A 12,089-nucleotide genomic window follows, 5' to 3' on the forward strand; every position below is an offset into this window, starting at 1 on the left:
GTTTTATCTACCTTTGGTCTTTGATGATGGTGATGTACAGATGGGGTTTTGGTGTGGATGTTCTTTCTGTTTGTTAGTTTTCCTTCTAACAGTCAGGACCCTCAGCTGCAGGTCTGTTGGTTTGCTGGAGGTCCACTCCAGACCCTGTTTGCCTGGGTATCAGCAGCGGAGGCTGCAGAACAATGGATATTGGTGAACAGCAAATGTTGCTGCCTGATTGTTCCTCTGGAAGTTTTGTCTCATAGGAGTACCCGGCTGTGTGAGGTGTCAGTCTGCCCCTGCTGGGGGGTGCCTCCCAGTTAGGCTACTTGGGGGTCAGGGATCCACTTGAGGAGGCAGTCTGTCAGTTCTCAGATCTGCAGCTGTGTGCTGGGAGAACCACTACTCTCTTCAAAGCTGTCAGACAGGGACATTTAAGTCTGCAGAGGATTCTGCTACCTTTGTTTGGCTATGCCCTGCCCGCAGAGGTGGAGTCTACAGAGGCAGGCAGGCCTCCTTGAGCTGTGGTGGGCTCCACCCAGTTCGAGCTTCCGGGCCACTTTGTTTACCTACTCATGCCTCAGCAATGGCGGGTGCCCCCTCCCCCAGCCTCGCTGCCGCCTTGCAGTTTGATCTCAGACTGCTGTGCTAGCAATGAGCGAGGCTCTGTGGGCGTAGGACCCACCCAGCCACGTGCGGGATATAATCTTCTGGTGTGCCGTTTGCTAAGACCGTTGGAAAAGCACAGTATTAGGGTGGGAGTGACCTGATTTTCCAGGTGCCCTCTGTCACCCCTTTCTTTGACTAGGAAAGGGAATTCCCTGACCCCTTGCACTTCCAGGGTGAGGCAGTGCCTCACCCTGCTTCGGCCCACGCTTGGTATGCTGCACCCACTGTCCTGCACCTACTTTCTGACACTCCCCAGTGAGATGAACCCGGTACCTCAGTTGGAAATGCAGAAATCACCCGTCTTCTGCGTCGCTCATGTTGGGAGCTGTAGACTGGCGTTGTTCCTATTCAGCCATCTTGGCTCCACCCACTGTTTTTTTTTTTTTTTTTTTTTTTATGACTGGGTCTGTTTATGTAGCCCAGCCTGGCTGCCAATTCTTTGGTTCAAGCAGTTCTCCACCCTCAGCCTCCTGAGTAGCTGGGATTATAGGAATATGCTACAGAGCCCTGCTTCAAGTATAACTTGTGTTTTAAATGAGTCCTAAGTCTTTATATAGCTGATCTCTTTCAGTCTCTTCTAGTACACATTCAGCTTTCCTGTGCACATATATAATTGTATGTCATGTCTTTACTAGAAATACCACCTATCAAAAATTGAATTTATTAGGCTGGGCGCAGTGGCTCATGTTGGTAAACCCAGCACTTTGGGAGGCCGAAGCAGGTAGATCACTTAAGGTCAGGAGTTCGAGACCAGCCTGGCCAATATGGTGAAACCCCATCTCTACTGAAAATACAAAAATTAGCTGGGCGTGGTGGCATGCACGTGTAATCCCAGCTACTCGGGAGGTTGAGGCAGGAGAATTGCTTGAACCCCAGAGGCAGAGGTTGCAATGAGCCGAGATTGCGCCACTGTACTCCAGACTGAGTGACAGAGTGAGACCCTGTCTCAAAAAAAAAAAAAAAAAAAAAGATTGAATTTACCATTTAACCTTAAATATCAGATCTTAAAAAAAAAAATCAATTGGTAATTTCCTGGGTAGTGTAGAGCTTAGAAATTAGTGTTGTCTTATATGACTCATGGTCAGGCATCTGTTTTTCTGTTCGGAAATTTGCAGATCTCATTAGCATCATTTTGCAATGTTAGAGCAGACATAAAAGTTAGATTATATTCTTCTTTCTTAGGAGACTGAGAAGATAATAGTGTCATTAACTGAATTAGGGAATAAAGGACAGAGGATTTTGGGGGAAACAATGGGAGAAGGGGAAAAAGGAGCTGAATCAGTTGCAGAGTTATGAGTTTTGTTTTAGACGTGTTCAATTTGAGGTGCTCACATAAAAAAATTTTTTCTCAGTGCTACTTCCCTCATTATTTAATTTCTAAACTTTTATAATAATCTATTGCTAATGTTTCTGCTTTTGCTCTTGGCCAAATACTCAGAAGAGTCTTCTTCCTAAATGAAATACTTCATCTTTTTATTCTCCCATTCATAAGTTTAATTGGCTTGTTTAATATATAGAATAAAGTTTAAATTTCTTGGACGAATAGGCCCTCTGCCATTTGCCCTAGTTTCTTTTTACAGCTTGATATTTCACTGCTCTCTATTTAACCTAAATTGGGCTATCCATTATCATTTCAGTAAGGCATGTTACCTTGCCTTGTTCAACTTTTCCTTTTTCATTCCTGCAGGTACAGTCTTTTCAAATCTCTTGTTCTTTGTGATGTTTTCCTGACTACTCAATCTCACTCTGATTTTTCTTTTCTCAGGATAAGGAAAGGTTAGGTTGGATAGGTTAGGAAAGGATAGGTTGTTAATTTAGTATTATATTTTTCAGTTCCCTTTTTCGCATAGGGAGGCAGTAGGGCAAAGTGGTTAGTATTGGGCATTTAATGGCTGTGTGATTTTGAAGCATTTAATCTCTTTATGCCTTCATTTCTTCATCTATAAAATGAGGATATTCTTGCATTCATAGAGTCGATTAGGAGGATTGAGATATGAACATAATGTCTTTAGCAGTATGTGACATATTGAAAGTGTTACAATGTTTTTTCTGTTTGTCTCTTTTTCATCCATCCCTGCCTTCCTTCTTTCTGTTTGTAAACCAAAAAGCATCTGAGACAAGTCTCAATTTAGAAGGTTAAGGACAAGCCTCAGGACGTCCTGATGACGTGTGCCCAAGGTGGTCAGGCTACACCTTGGTTTTGTGCATTTTATGGAGACATAAGACATCAATCAATATATATCAAATGTACATTGGTTTGGTCTGGAAAAGCAGGACAACGTTAGGAGGAAGGGGCTTCCAAGTAATAGGTGGAATCAAAGATTTGCAGTTGGTTGAAAGAATTTATCTAAAGACCTGGAATCCATAGAAGGGAGTGTCTGAGTTCAGATAAGGGATTGTGGAGAACAAAGTTCTTATTATGCAGATGAAGTTTCCAGGTAGCAGGCTTCAGAAAGAATAGATTGTAAATGTTTCTTAATCACACTTAAAAAGGTGCCAGACTCTTAGTTAATTCTCTCCTGTATCAGAGAAAAGACCAGGAAAGGGAAAGGGATTCTTTACAGAATATAGATTTTCCCCACAAGAGACAGCTTTATAGGGCCGTTTCAAAATATGTATAAGGGTTATACTTTGATTTCTTTCAGGGCCTGTGATCTGTCATGTGATGCAATACTAGAGTCAGGGTGGAATTTGGTGTCTTATTGCTACAAAAAGTCTTAAGATTTCTGTTTTAATGTTAATACTGGTCAGTTGTGCCTGAATTTCAAGGAGAGGCGGGTATAATGAGGCATGTCTGACCTCCCACTCCCATCATAGCCTGAAGTAGTTTTTCAGGTTAAGTTTGGAATGCCTATGGCTTGAGCGGAGGGGTCCGTTCAGATAGTTTTGGGGGCTAAGGATTTTATTTTTACTTTATGCCTACTCTCCACTTTTCTTAAGAGAAGCTCTACTTTTCTTATCCTTGAAATACTTGCTGCCTGGTAACTGCTATTTCTTTGTGACATGTATAATCATAAACTTTTTTTTTTTTTTTTTTTTTTTTCACACAGAGTCTCTCTCTGTCACCCAGGCAGGAGTGCAGTGGTGCGATCTTGGCTCACTGCAACCTCTACTTCCCTGGTTCAAGCGATTCCCCTGCCTCAGCCTCCTGAGTAGCTGGGATTACAGGTGCAAAGCACCACGCCCAGCTAATTTTTTTGAAGTTTTAGAAGGGACAGGGTTACACCATGTTGGCCACACTGGTCTCAAACTCCTAACCTCAGGCAATCCACCTGCTTCCCAAAGTGCTGCGATTATAGGTGTGAGCCACCATGCCTGGCCTGATTAACTCTTAAATTACTAACTTTTTAGTGTTTACATAGGTTTTGTTATTTGAGTAAATAGGTAAAATACTTAGATAAAGGTATCAATTTTACTACTTTTTTTTTATTTTTTTTCCTGAAGGTGCCTAACACATACTTTTCTTTGCTCAGACATCTTTTGCTGAGGGAAGTTATATACAAGAAAACAAAGTGCAGTTAAATTAATCTGTTCAATAACCCAGTTCCCCCCAGTGAATTCTGGTAAAAATTAGATGGTAGAATGTGGTTTAGACCAGAGTAGTTCTGTATTTACTTTTTTTTACTTCCTCCCTGAATTTCTGCCTATTTCACCTTCTAAATCTTAGAGTGGATCTCACAGTTTCAATTCTGTGGTTTAAAAAAAGTGGGAGAGGGAGGTGGCAATCGGATACACACCCACACACCCACCAATATGAAGGAAAGGAATGTCATAGGTAGCAATAAAGAACAAATTTTTCATAACATGTTTTGCTATTTCTCTGATATATGTTCTGGCATAGTTTAATAGTTTGATTATTCTGTGGCTGGGGCAGTATCATGGGTCGGGGGCTATGTGGGTGAAAATAAGGCAGAGGAGAGATGGCTAATGGTTGAGTCATCTGGGAAAATGACTCTGGTCCTTTTACTGAGTAGCATGGGTCTCAGAGATTAGAAGAGCAGAGATTAGAAAAGCACATAGAAGTGTTCACAGTGAATATGGTGATCTCCTTTATTGTTAAAATGTGGCCCAATGAATGTTCAGCTTTTGGTCATTAAGGTTAGTTATATCTTCCTTTGAGATGATCAAATGAAAATAATACAAGGAAGGGTCATTTCTTTTTCCTTTTTCCAGCCTGTCATAACCCCTTTTTTCCACCCTTGATAGAAGATGGAAACAGCCTCCCTTGTGGACTAAAGTTGATGTGTGAAGAGATTGGTGCTATATATTCCTCTTTATTTAAGCATGCTTGATATATATATTTTTTATGACTAAAGTTAAGGTTTTAAATATTGCTGTTAAGGTAGAGTTGAGTCAGATTTCTATTTTTACCATGAAAGTTAGTGAATGTGTTTTCCCTGGCTCTCTCTTGTGCTCTCCAAGTGTACCTCTGAGTAAATGACTTTATTTAGCTTTCTGACTTTGAAGTGTGCAGTATTACTCTCAGAGATTCTTTACTGCATCTGGCTGTTGTCATTGTACTTGCTACTGGAGAGGATAGAGGTGAATGTTCCTAAAAGCCTTGTAGCAGTTCATTTCTAAGCCCCTTTGGTGACCAGAGCTGACAGGTGAGTCTTAGTTCTTTTCTGCTTGCGAAGTTTGGTGCCACAGGGTTGAAGAGCATAAAGTACATCACCTCTTAGTTTCACTGTTCACTTTCTCCTTCTTCAGCTCTTTCCTGCATCTTAACCTCTTGCTCTGTAGTTTTAGACAAGGACTCCAATGATTTAGTCACTTGTTTTCAGTTTTATTCTAAATTTTATTCACACTATTGTGAATCTGGGAGTTGATGGTTTTCTAGTTTTAGTTGACTAGCCCTGTGAGGGACAGGGAGAAAAGTGAGTAACATGAACTCATGATCTGTCAGTATGAAAGTAATGGATCTGTTTACATGCAGTGTTTGCCACACATTTTTCCTCTGTTAGGAACTTTTGTAAGGAAATGACATTCTTGCTTGTTTCATGAGGAGCAAATGGCAGTATTTTCAGAAATAGCTATGTGGTCCCCAAGAGAAAACATTCTTTGGCCATGAAATATACTTACCAGACATTTTGGAAAATTGCAACCTAAATAAGATATGACTGTAATGCGTTTGGCGTTAAAGATTATCTTAAAATATTTTAGCTGGTATTTTTGAGAACAGAGTTTCTTTTATTAGTAATTAAGGGCTTTCAATGAATGAAAACTGTGTAATGGTCCACAGTGATGCCTACTGGTTAAAAGCAGATGATGAATTCAAAACTAATGGAAGTAATTTCAGTCTTAATAGTAAATATTATAATTATTCTTATTTTGCTTTATTTTTATTTATTTAATTTGATTGGGGCATGATTTGAATGGAAACTCACTTTTATTTGATACAACTAAAATGTAATTGAAATGAAAGCAAGTTCAAATCATTGAAAGGATTAATTTCTAATTATAGTATATACATTGTCAAAGTTTCCTAACCATAATTAAGAAAGAAGTGTTTACATGTTTGGTAATGTTTGGTTTATAGTATATATTCCTATGAGTACCATGATTAATGCTCATTTTTTAAGTACACCAAAATTTCAAGTTTTTAAAATAAATTTTGTTTAGGCAAATAAAGTTATTTAGTTTGTTTTTCTTTTGAATAATAAATACATGTAGTTTGCAGGGAAGCTTTACTCACTTTTTTTCAGTGCTATCATTATTTAATTGCTATGTATTATATACATTTTGTATACTTTGGTATATTTTATATTGGTAAAATCAATGGCACCACAAATTAAATATGTCAAGCACTTATTTTTAAAATTACACTGAATGACTCCTAAAGATGTCTATACAAATAATATTATAAATTTTATGATGTAGAGAGATAATTAAATCAATCAAATACAGTATCTTTAATTAAGACAACAGGAAAACCCCAAAGAGGATTTGGTTACTGGAAAGAACAGCACTTGAAAAAGAACAGCCTCATTAAGAAATGTGAAAGTTATGAAGAGTTAAATACAAAAGTAGACAAACATATCTCACTTAGAGTTCTTTACACTGCATACTCTGGGAGTCTATGCTATTCAAAGCACCTCAAATTTGGAAATTTTTTTTTTTAATTTTTATTTATTTATTTATTATTATTATACTTTAAGTTTTAGGGTACATGTGCACAATGTGCAGTTTAGTTACATATGTATACATGTGCCATGCTGGTGCGCTGCACCCACTAACTTGTCATCTAGCATTAGGTATATTTCCCAGTGCTATCCCTCCCCCCTCCCCCCACCTCACAACAGTCCCCAGAGTGCGATGTTCCCCTTCCTGTGTCCATGTGTTCTCATTGTTCAATTCCCACCTATGAGTGAGAATATGCGGTGTTTGGTTTTCTGGTCTTGTGATAGTTTACTGAGAATGATGATTTCCAATTTCATCCATGTCCCTACAAAGGACATGAACTCATCGTTTTTTATGGCTGCATAGTATTCCATGGTGTATATGTGCCACATTTTCTTAATCCAGTCTATCATTGTTGGACATTTGGGTTGAGAGAATACTACAAACACCTCTACACAAATAAACTAGAAAATCTAGAAGAAATGGATAAATTCCTCGACACAGACACTCTCCCAAGACTAAACCAGGAAGAAGTCGAATCTCTGAATAGACCTTTACTCACTTTTTTTTAACAAAAATTTGAAAACTCATCGTTTTCATTTAATCCCATTTTGCTGCTAATAATTTTTTAAAAATAGGGTAAAAATAACTTGTTCTTTCTTTTGCTTTAAAATGTTTGTCATCTCACATATGCCAGATTTATTGGACTGCAGTAGTTTTAGTGCATTTTGGCTGGAATGTTTATTATGACATCACCATAATCTATATAAAGTATGTGATTTCAGATGGTTTCAGTGTTAAATATTTTCATAATTATGCTAGTTTTGGCAGTTCACTTGGAACTTTTTCACATCTTTTTAATGAACATGTTTTACTTCTGGGCTTCTGAGACAACCATATGTTTCAAAAATTAATAATGTGCTTTTAATGTTAATGTTGTGCAGAAGTGTATGACTATGGACATTTTTAAGGATTTAAGTTGAACTAAAAGTAATTACAGTGAGGCTTTATTCACAGTAGTAGTCTTTTAGTATTTAAGACTGTAACATCCCCCAAATAACAGAAGATGTCTTTATGAATATTGAATAGTGAAGTTATTTTGTGGAATGAAACCTGTGATGTTTGTTTTTCATTAACTTAAAATGAACATAAGTTCATGAGAAAATTTTCAGTGTTGTTTATGGTTGCAAGTCTTTTTGCTTGTATGAAGTTTCAAACAAATTTTTTTCTAACGTATCACTACCATCTGAAGCCATGCTGTTTTGTAAAACACCTTTTATTGTATATTTCTCTTAGTGTGATAGTGAATAAAAGTTTTCTTAAAGAGGTCTTATTGTCGTTCTTATTTGCCTCTAGTACCCTGTTAGTTTGGTAAACTAGTGATGATTATTCTTTTATATGCTCTTGAAATTTTCCCTTCAAATATATAAAGTAGAAAAACTAAATTTAATACCATTCTTGTAGGTATTATAAAATAGTGTTATTATTGATTAATGAATTCATGGTGCGCAGTGCACTCTCAGCTACCCTTTGTGTTGGTATCTTTGATCTCTCACTCCACATGTGCATCTTTACTTCAAGCAAAAATGTATTCTTTTATCCTTAAAAAAGGAACAAGAAGTTAGTTGCCAGCTGATCTTCCCTCATGTTACTACTCTACCTATTTTCTCTTTGTAATGCCTATCTTCGTGAAAGAGCAATTTATTTTAATTGACTCCATGGTAATTTCTCATTCACTCTGAGCTACTCATTTACTGCTCCCACTTCTCTCCCTCTGTGGGAACTGCTAAATCACCTTTCTAATAGGTTAGTGGCAGCCTCCTCCTAATTACCAAATCCTGAAACAGGTCAACTAGAATGAGGACTAAGAATATCTCTATAGTTGTTAACATTACCCCATTTTTATTGAAAGGTCTGTGCCTTTAACTTCTTCCGTCTTAGACACTGTATACTCTGGCCTTATTTGACTAATCATCATTCTTTGTACGTGCTACATACGTTGATACTGTTTTGCTTTTGCTTATGGTTCCTCCCACCACCCCTCATTTAGCCCCAGTCTAAACCTAAAACATTTCTACATTTGATTTTGAATGGCCTGATCTTTCTAGTTCTTCCAAACAGAATGACTCTTTTTATGCTCCTTATTACTTAAAAACAAACAAACAAAAAGTATTGCTTTTGTAGAATTAGTTATACATGTGTTCAATAGATTCTGAAGTCCCTAAGGACAGGATACAAAGATAAATATATCTAATTTATCCTTGTAAATCCAGCAATTTGGCATGTAAGAGTATTATATAAATGTTGAATCAGGACAGGAAAAAAGTACTCATTTGCAGTTATAAATACAGGGATAAATTTCAAAATATGTATAATTGTTTCTGTTACTCATATTGAAACCCAGTTAAAACTTATACCTAACATGAATGATAATTTAGTATACATTGTTTAGTATACATTGTTTAGGAGAGGATTATAAGGATTATTAAGATTAATCATTAAAGATGACCAAGATAGCTTGGATTGAAAATAGTGTTTTAACATATAAACAACAAATAGGGGAATAATTAAGAACCTTTTTATTTATTTTGCACTTACATAGAGATGGATGTTGTTTAAAGGCTTTCATTAAGTAATTTTTTCTTTTGCTAGAGCCATAAATAAGAATTCTTTGGAGATTGTCAAGTAGTTTGTTTTGATATCAGCTAAAGAAAGAAGAATTTATAGTTTTAAACTACGAGTTATTAATATTTTTAAAATGCTGTTTGAGAATGCAAATTATGAAAATTGGTTATGTAGTTTTTAGAGCTAAAAAATAAAATTATGTTGATCTTATCTCCTGTAGCTACCATAAACTGCATATATTAAAAAATTTTTTTTCTTAATTCTTGAGTATGATCGATGGTTTTCTTTTTTTTTCTTTAAAATAAAAATAGGATGACCATGAAAGCTGTGGTTCTAATTCTACCAACCGTAGTACTGCTGAGAACACAAAATCATCAATCAAACCGCGGAGAATGCAGCAGGCTGCTCCTACAGATCCTGACTTACCACCAGGTAACTTCTAATGGGATCAATAAAACCAAATTTCAATTTTTGGCTGGGCATGGTGGCTCATGCCTGTAATCCCAGTGCTTTGGGGGGCTGAGGCGGGTGGATTACTTGAGGTCAGGAGTTTGAGACCAGCCTGGCCAACATGGTGAAGCCATGTCTCTGCTAAAAATACAAAAATTAGCTGGGTGTGGTGGTGTGCACCTGTAATCTCAGCTACTCGGGAGGCTGAGTGAGGCAGGAGAATCACTTGAACCTGGGAGGTGGGGGTTACAGTGAGCCAAGATCATGCTACTGCATTCCAGCCTGGGTGACAGAGTGATACTCTGTCTCAAAAAAAAAAAAAATTGATCATTGTTTTAGTACTTTGTAGAATATATATTTTTAGTATCATAAAACTTTTAAGCTATATGTGCATATGTACTTGCTACATGACTTCAGAACAAATTGGGTCCTGGGATTACAGGTGTAAACCACTGTACCAAGCCCAAGCTACTTTTATCTTGAGACTCTGGTATCTTTTAGGCCAGACTTTGGATTCTGCTGCTTTCAGCCTTTTCAAGAGGAAAGAGTCTGGAGAGGACCTATCTGCTTCTTAATATCCCCAGGCTGGAAGTGATACATATTCCTCTGATCAAATTTCATTGAGGAAAACTATTTGCAGGGATATTACTTATGACTTAGAAGTTAAATCTCAGTAGCAATTCCACATTCCTGAAGTGGGAGCACAAATTATTGATGGATAGCTAGCTTCTCTGCCATACAGGTGTTCTTTCTTATTAATGTATCAATCCATTCTTAAATGGATTATGCTTCAAACTATTATTTTGTTAATAACCTTCAAGATAGCTGATGTTTATATTTTATTACAGAAAACGTGATCATTAGAGAACCTTTATTTCATTTTAATTTGACTGAATTTCAAATTATTGTTTAGTGGAGACAGGCTGTTTATTTCCCTAAATGTGTATCACTATTTGAATAATATGCTAGAGCAGCTCATTGAGGGCTATTTTTGCCCTCAAAGAGTTAACTGTTTAGGATAGGAGCCTTTTGAACTATCAATCACAGTACAAAGCCAAAGGAAGATGAGCTCTAATGAACCACAAGTAATATCTTTTGGGCACTAAAAGGAGGGAGTTGTCACGTCCAGGTGTGTGTGGCTTCTGAACACACACATGAAACAGAGGCAAGACAGATCAAAAATGAAAGTATGGGAGATAATATAAGAGACAAATAGTAGCCAAAAATAAATCTGTATCTTTCATATAAAAATGAGGCAAAAATAAGAAAACTAAAGACAAAAAACATTTATGGAGTTAGGTAATAAAGATACTAAATTATAATAAAAGATATAGTTCTCCAGAAGATACACATTGACTTTGTATGGACCTAACAATGTGACTTTGAAATGTCATAAATCAAGCAGGGAAAAAAAATCTCCAGATTAGTTCACTGGATATCAAAATTTTGTTTTAGTAGATACATGTAAACTCTGCACTAGGCACATAAGAGAGTATACATTTCTTTTGATGCACACATTGAGTATCTACAGATATTAACAAAGACTTGGTTGAAAAGGAAGTCTTGAGAAATTTCAAAGCATCACTATCATGTATCTTTCTCTCTGACCACAATGTGATTAAATTAGATTATAATTATTGATGTGATTGTATTTACTTCTGCCATTTCATTTGTTGTTTTTCTTTGTTCACTCTGTTTTTTGTTCCTGTTTCCCATCTCATGCCTACTATTTACTTTTTAAGAGCCCTGAAGTAGCTGCTCCATACATTCTCTCCAGGTTTTATGGCTTCAGTCACTGGGAAAGACAGGGTGGAGTGTTTACTTTATCTTACCCAGAACTGAAACCGGTTAACATTGTGGTGTACAACCTTTTAGAGAGTCTTTTCTTCCTTTACACACAGACACTCACACACATGCACACAAAAACAATTTGTTATAACCTAAATTTTTCATTTAATGTTATGCCAAAAACATGTTTCCAGGCCATTCACATTTTTTACGTTGTTATTTCAATCAGTGGCATACAATCCTGTTGTATAACTCTTCTACAGTTTATTTAACCAGTCCTTTTTTTTGGTTTGATATTTAGGTTATTTGTTATTTTTAGTTTTGTAAAATGCTTTAGCAAACATATGTAGGTAAGTCTTTGCATACACCTCTGCTTATATCTTTAGGAAAACTCCTTTCCAATTTATAGAGTCAAAATTTGTGAGCACTTTTAAGGTTTTTGACATAAAATGGCTAAA

General features: G+C 36.6%; 1 protein-coding gene across 22 annotated transcripts in view; it reads left to right on the forward strand.

Annotated features, from left to right (window-relative positions):
* VPS13B (vacuolar protein sorting 13 homolog B) overlaps positions 1–12,089 on the forward strand; it is an 861,798-nt gene that overhangs the window by 71,039 nt on the left and 778,670 nt on the right. For all 22 annotated transcript variants that reach the window (XR_010159293.1, XR_010159294.1, XM_054657406.2 and 19 more), the window contains exon 4: positions 9,705–9,825. Coding sequence is in view for 20 of the 22 variants with exons in the window: in XM_054657406.2 (XP_054513381.1) it covers positions 9,705–9,825 (121 nt within the window). In the remaining 2 variants the exon portion in view is untranslated. The remainder of the gene's footprint in view (positions 1–9,704; positions 9,826–12,089) is intronic.

This window comes from Pan troglodytes, chromosome 7 (genome assembly GCF_028858775.2).
Source record: "Pan troglodytes isolate AG18354 chromosome 7, NHGRI_mPanTro3-v2.0_pri, whole genome shotgun sequence".
Taxonomy (NCBI): Eukaryota; Metazoa; Chordata; class Mammalia; order Primates; family Hominidae; genus Pan; species Pan troglodytes.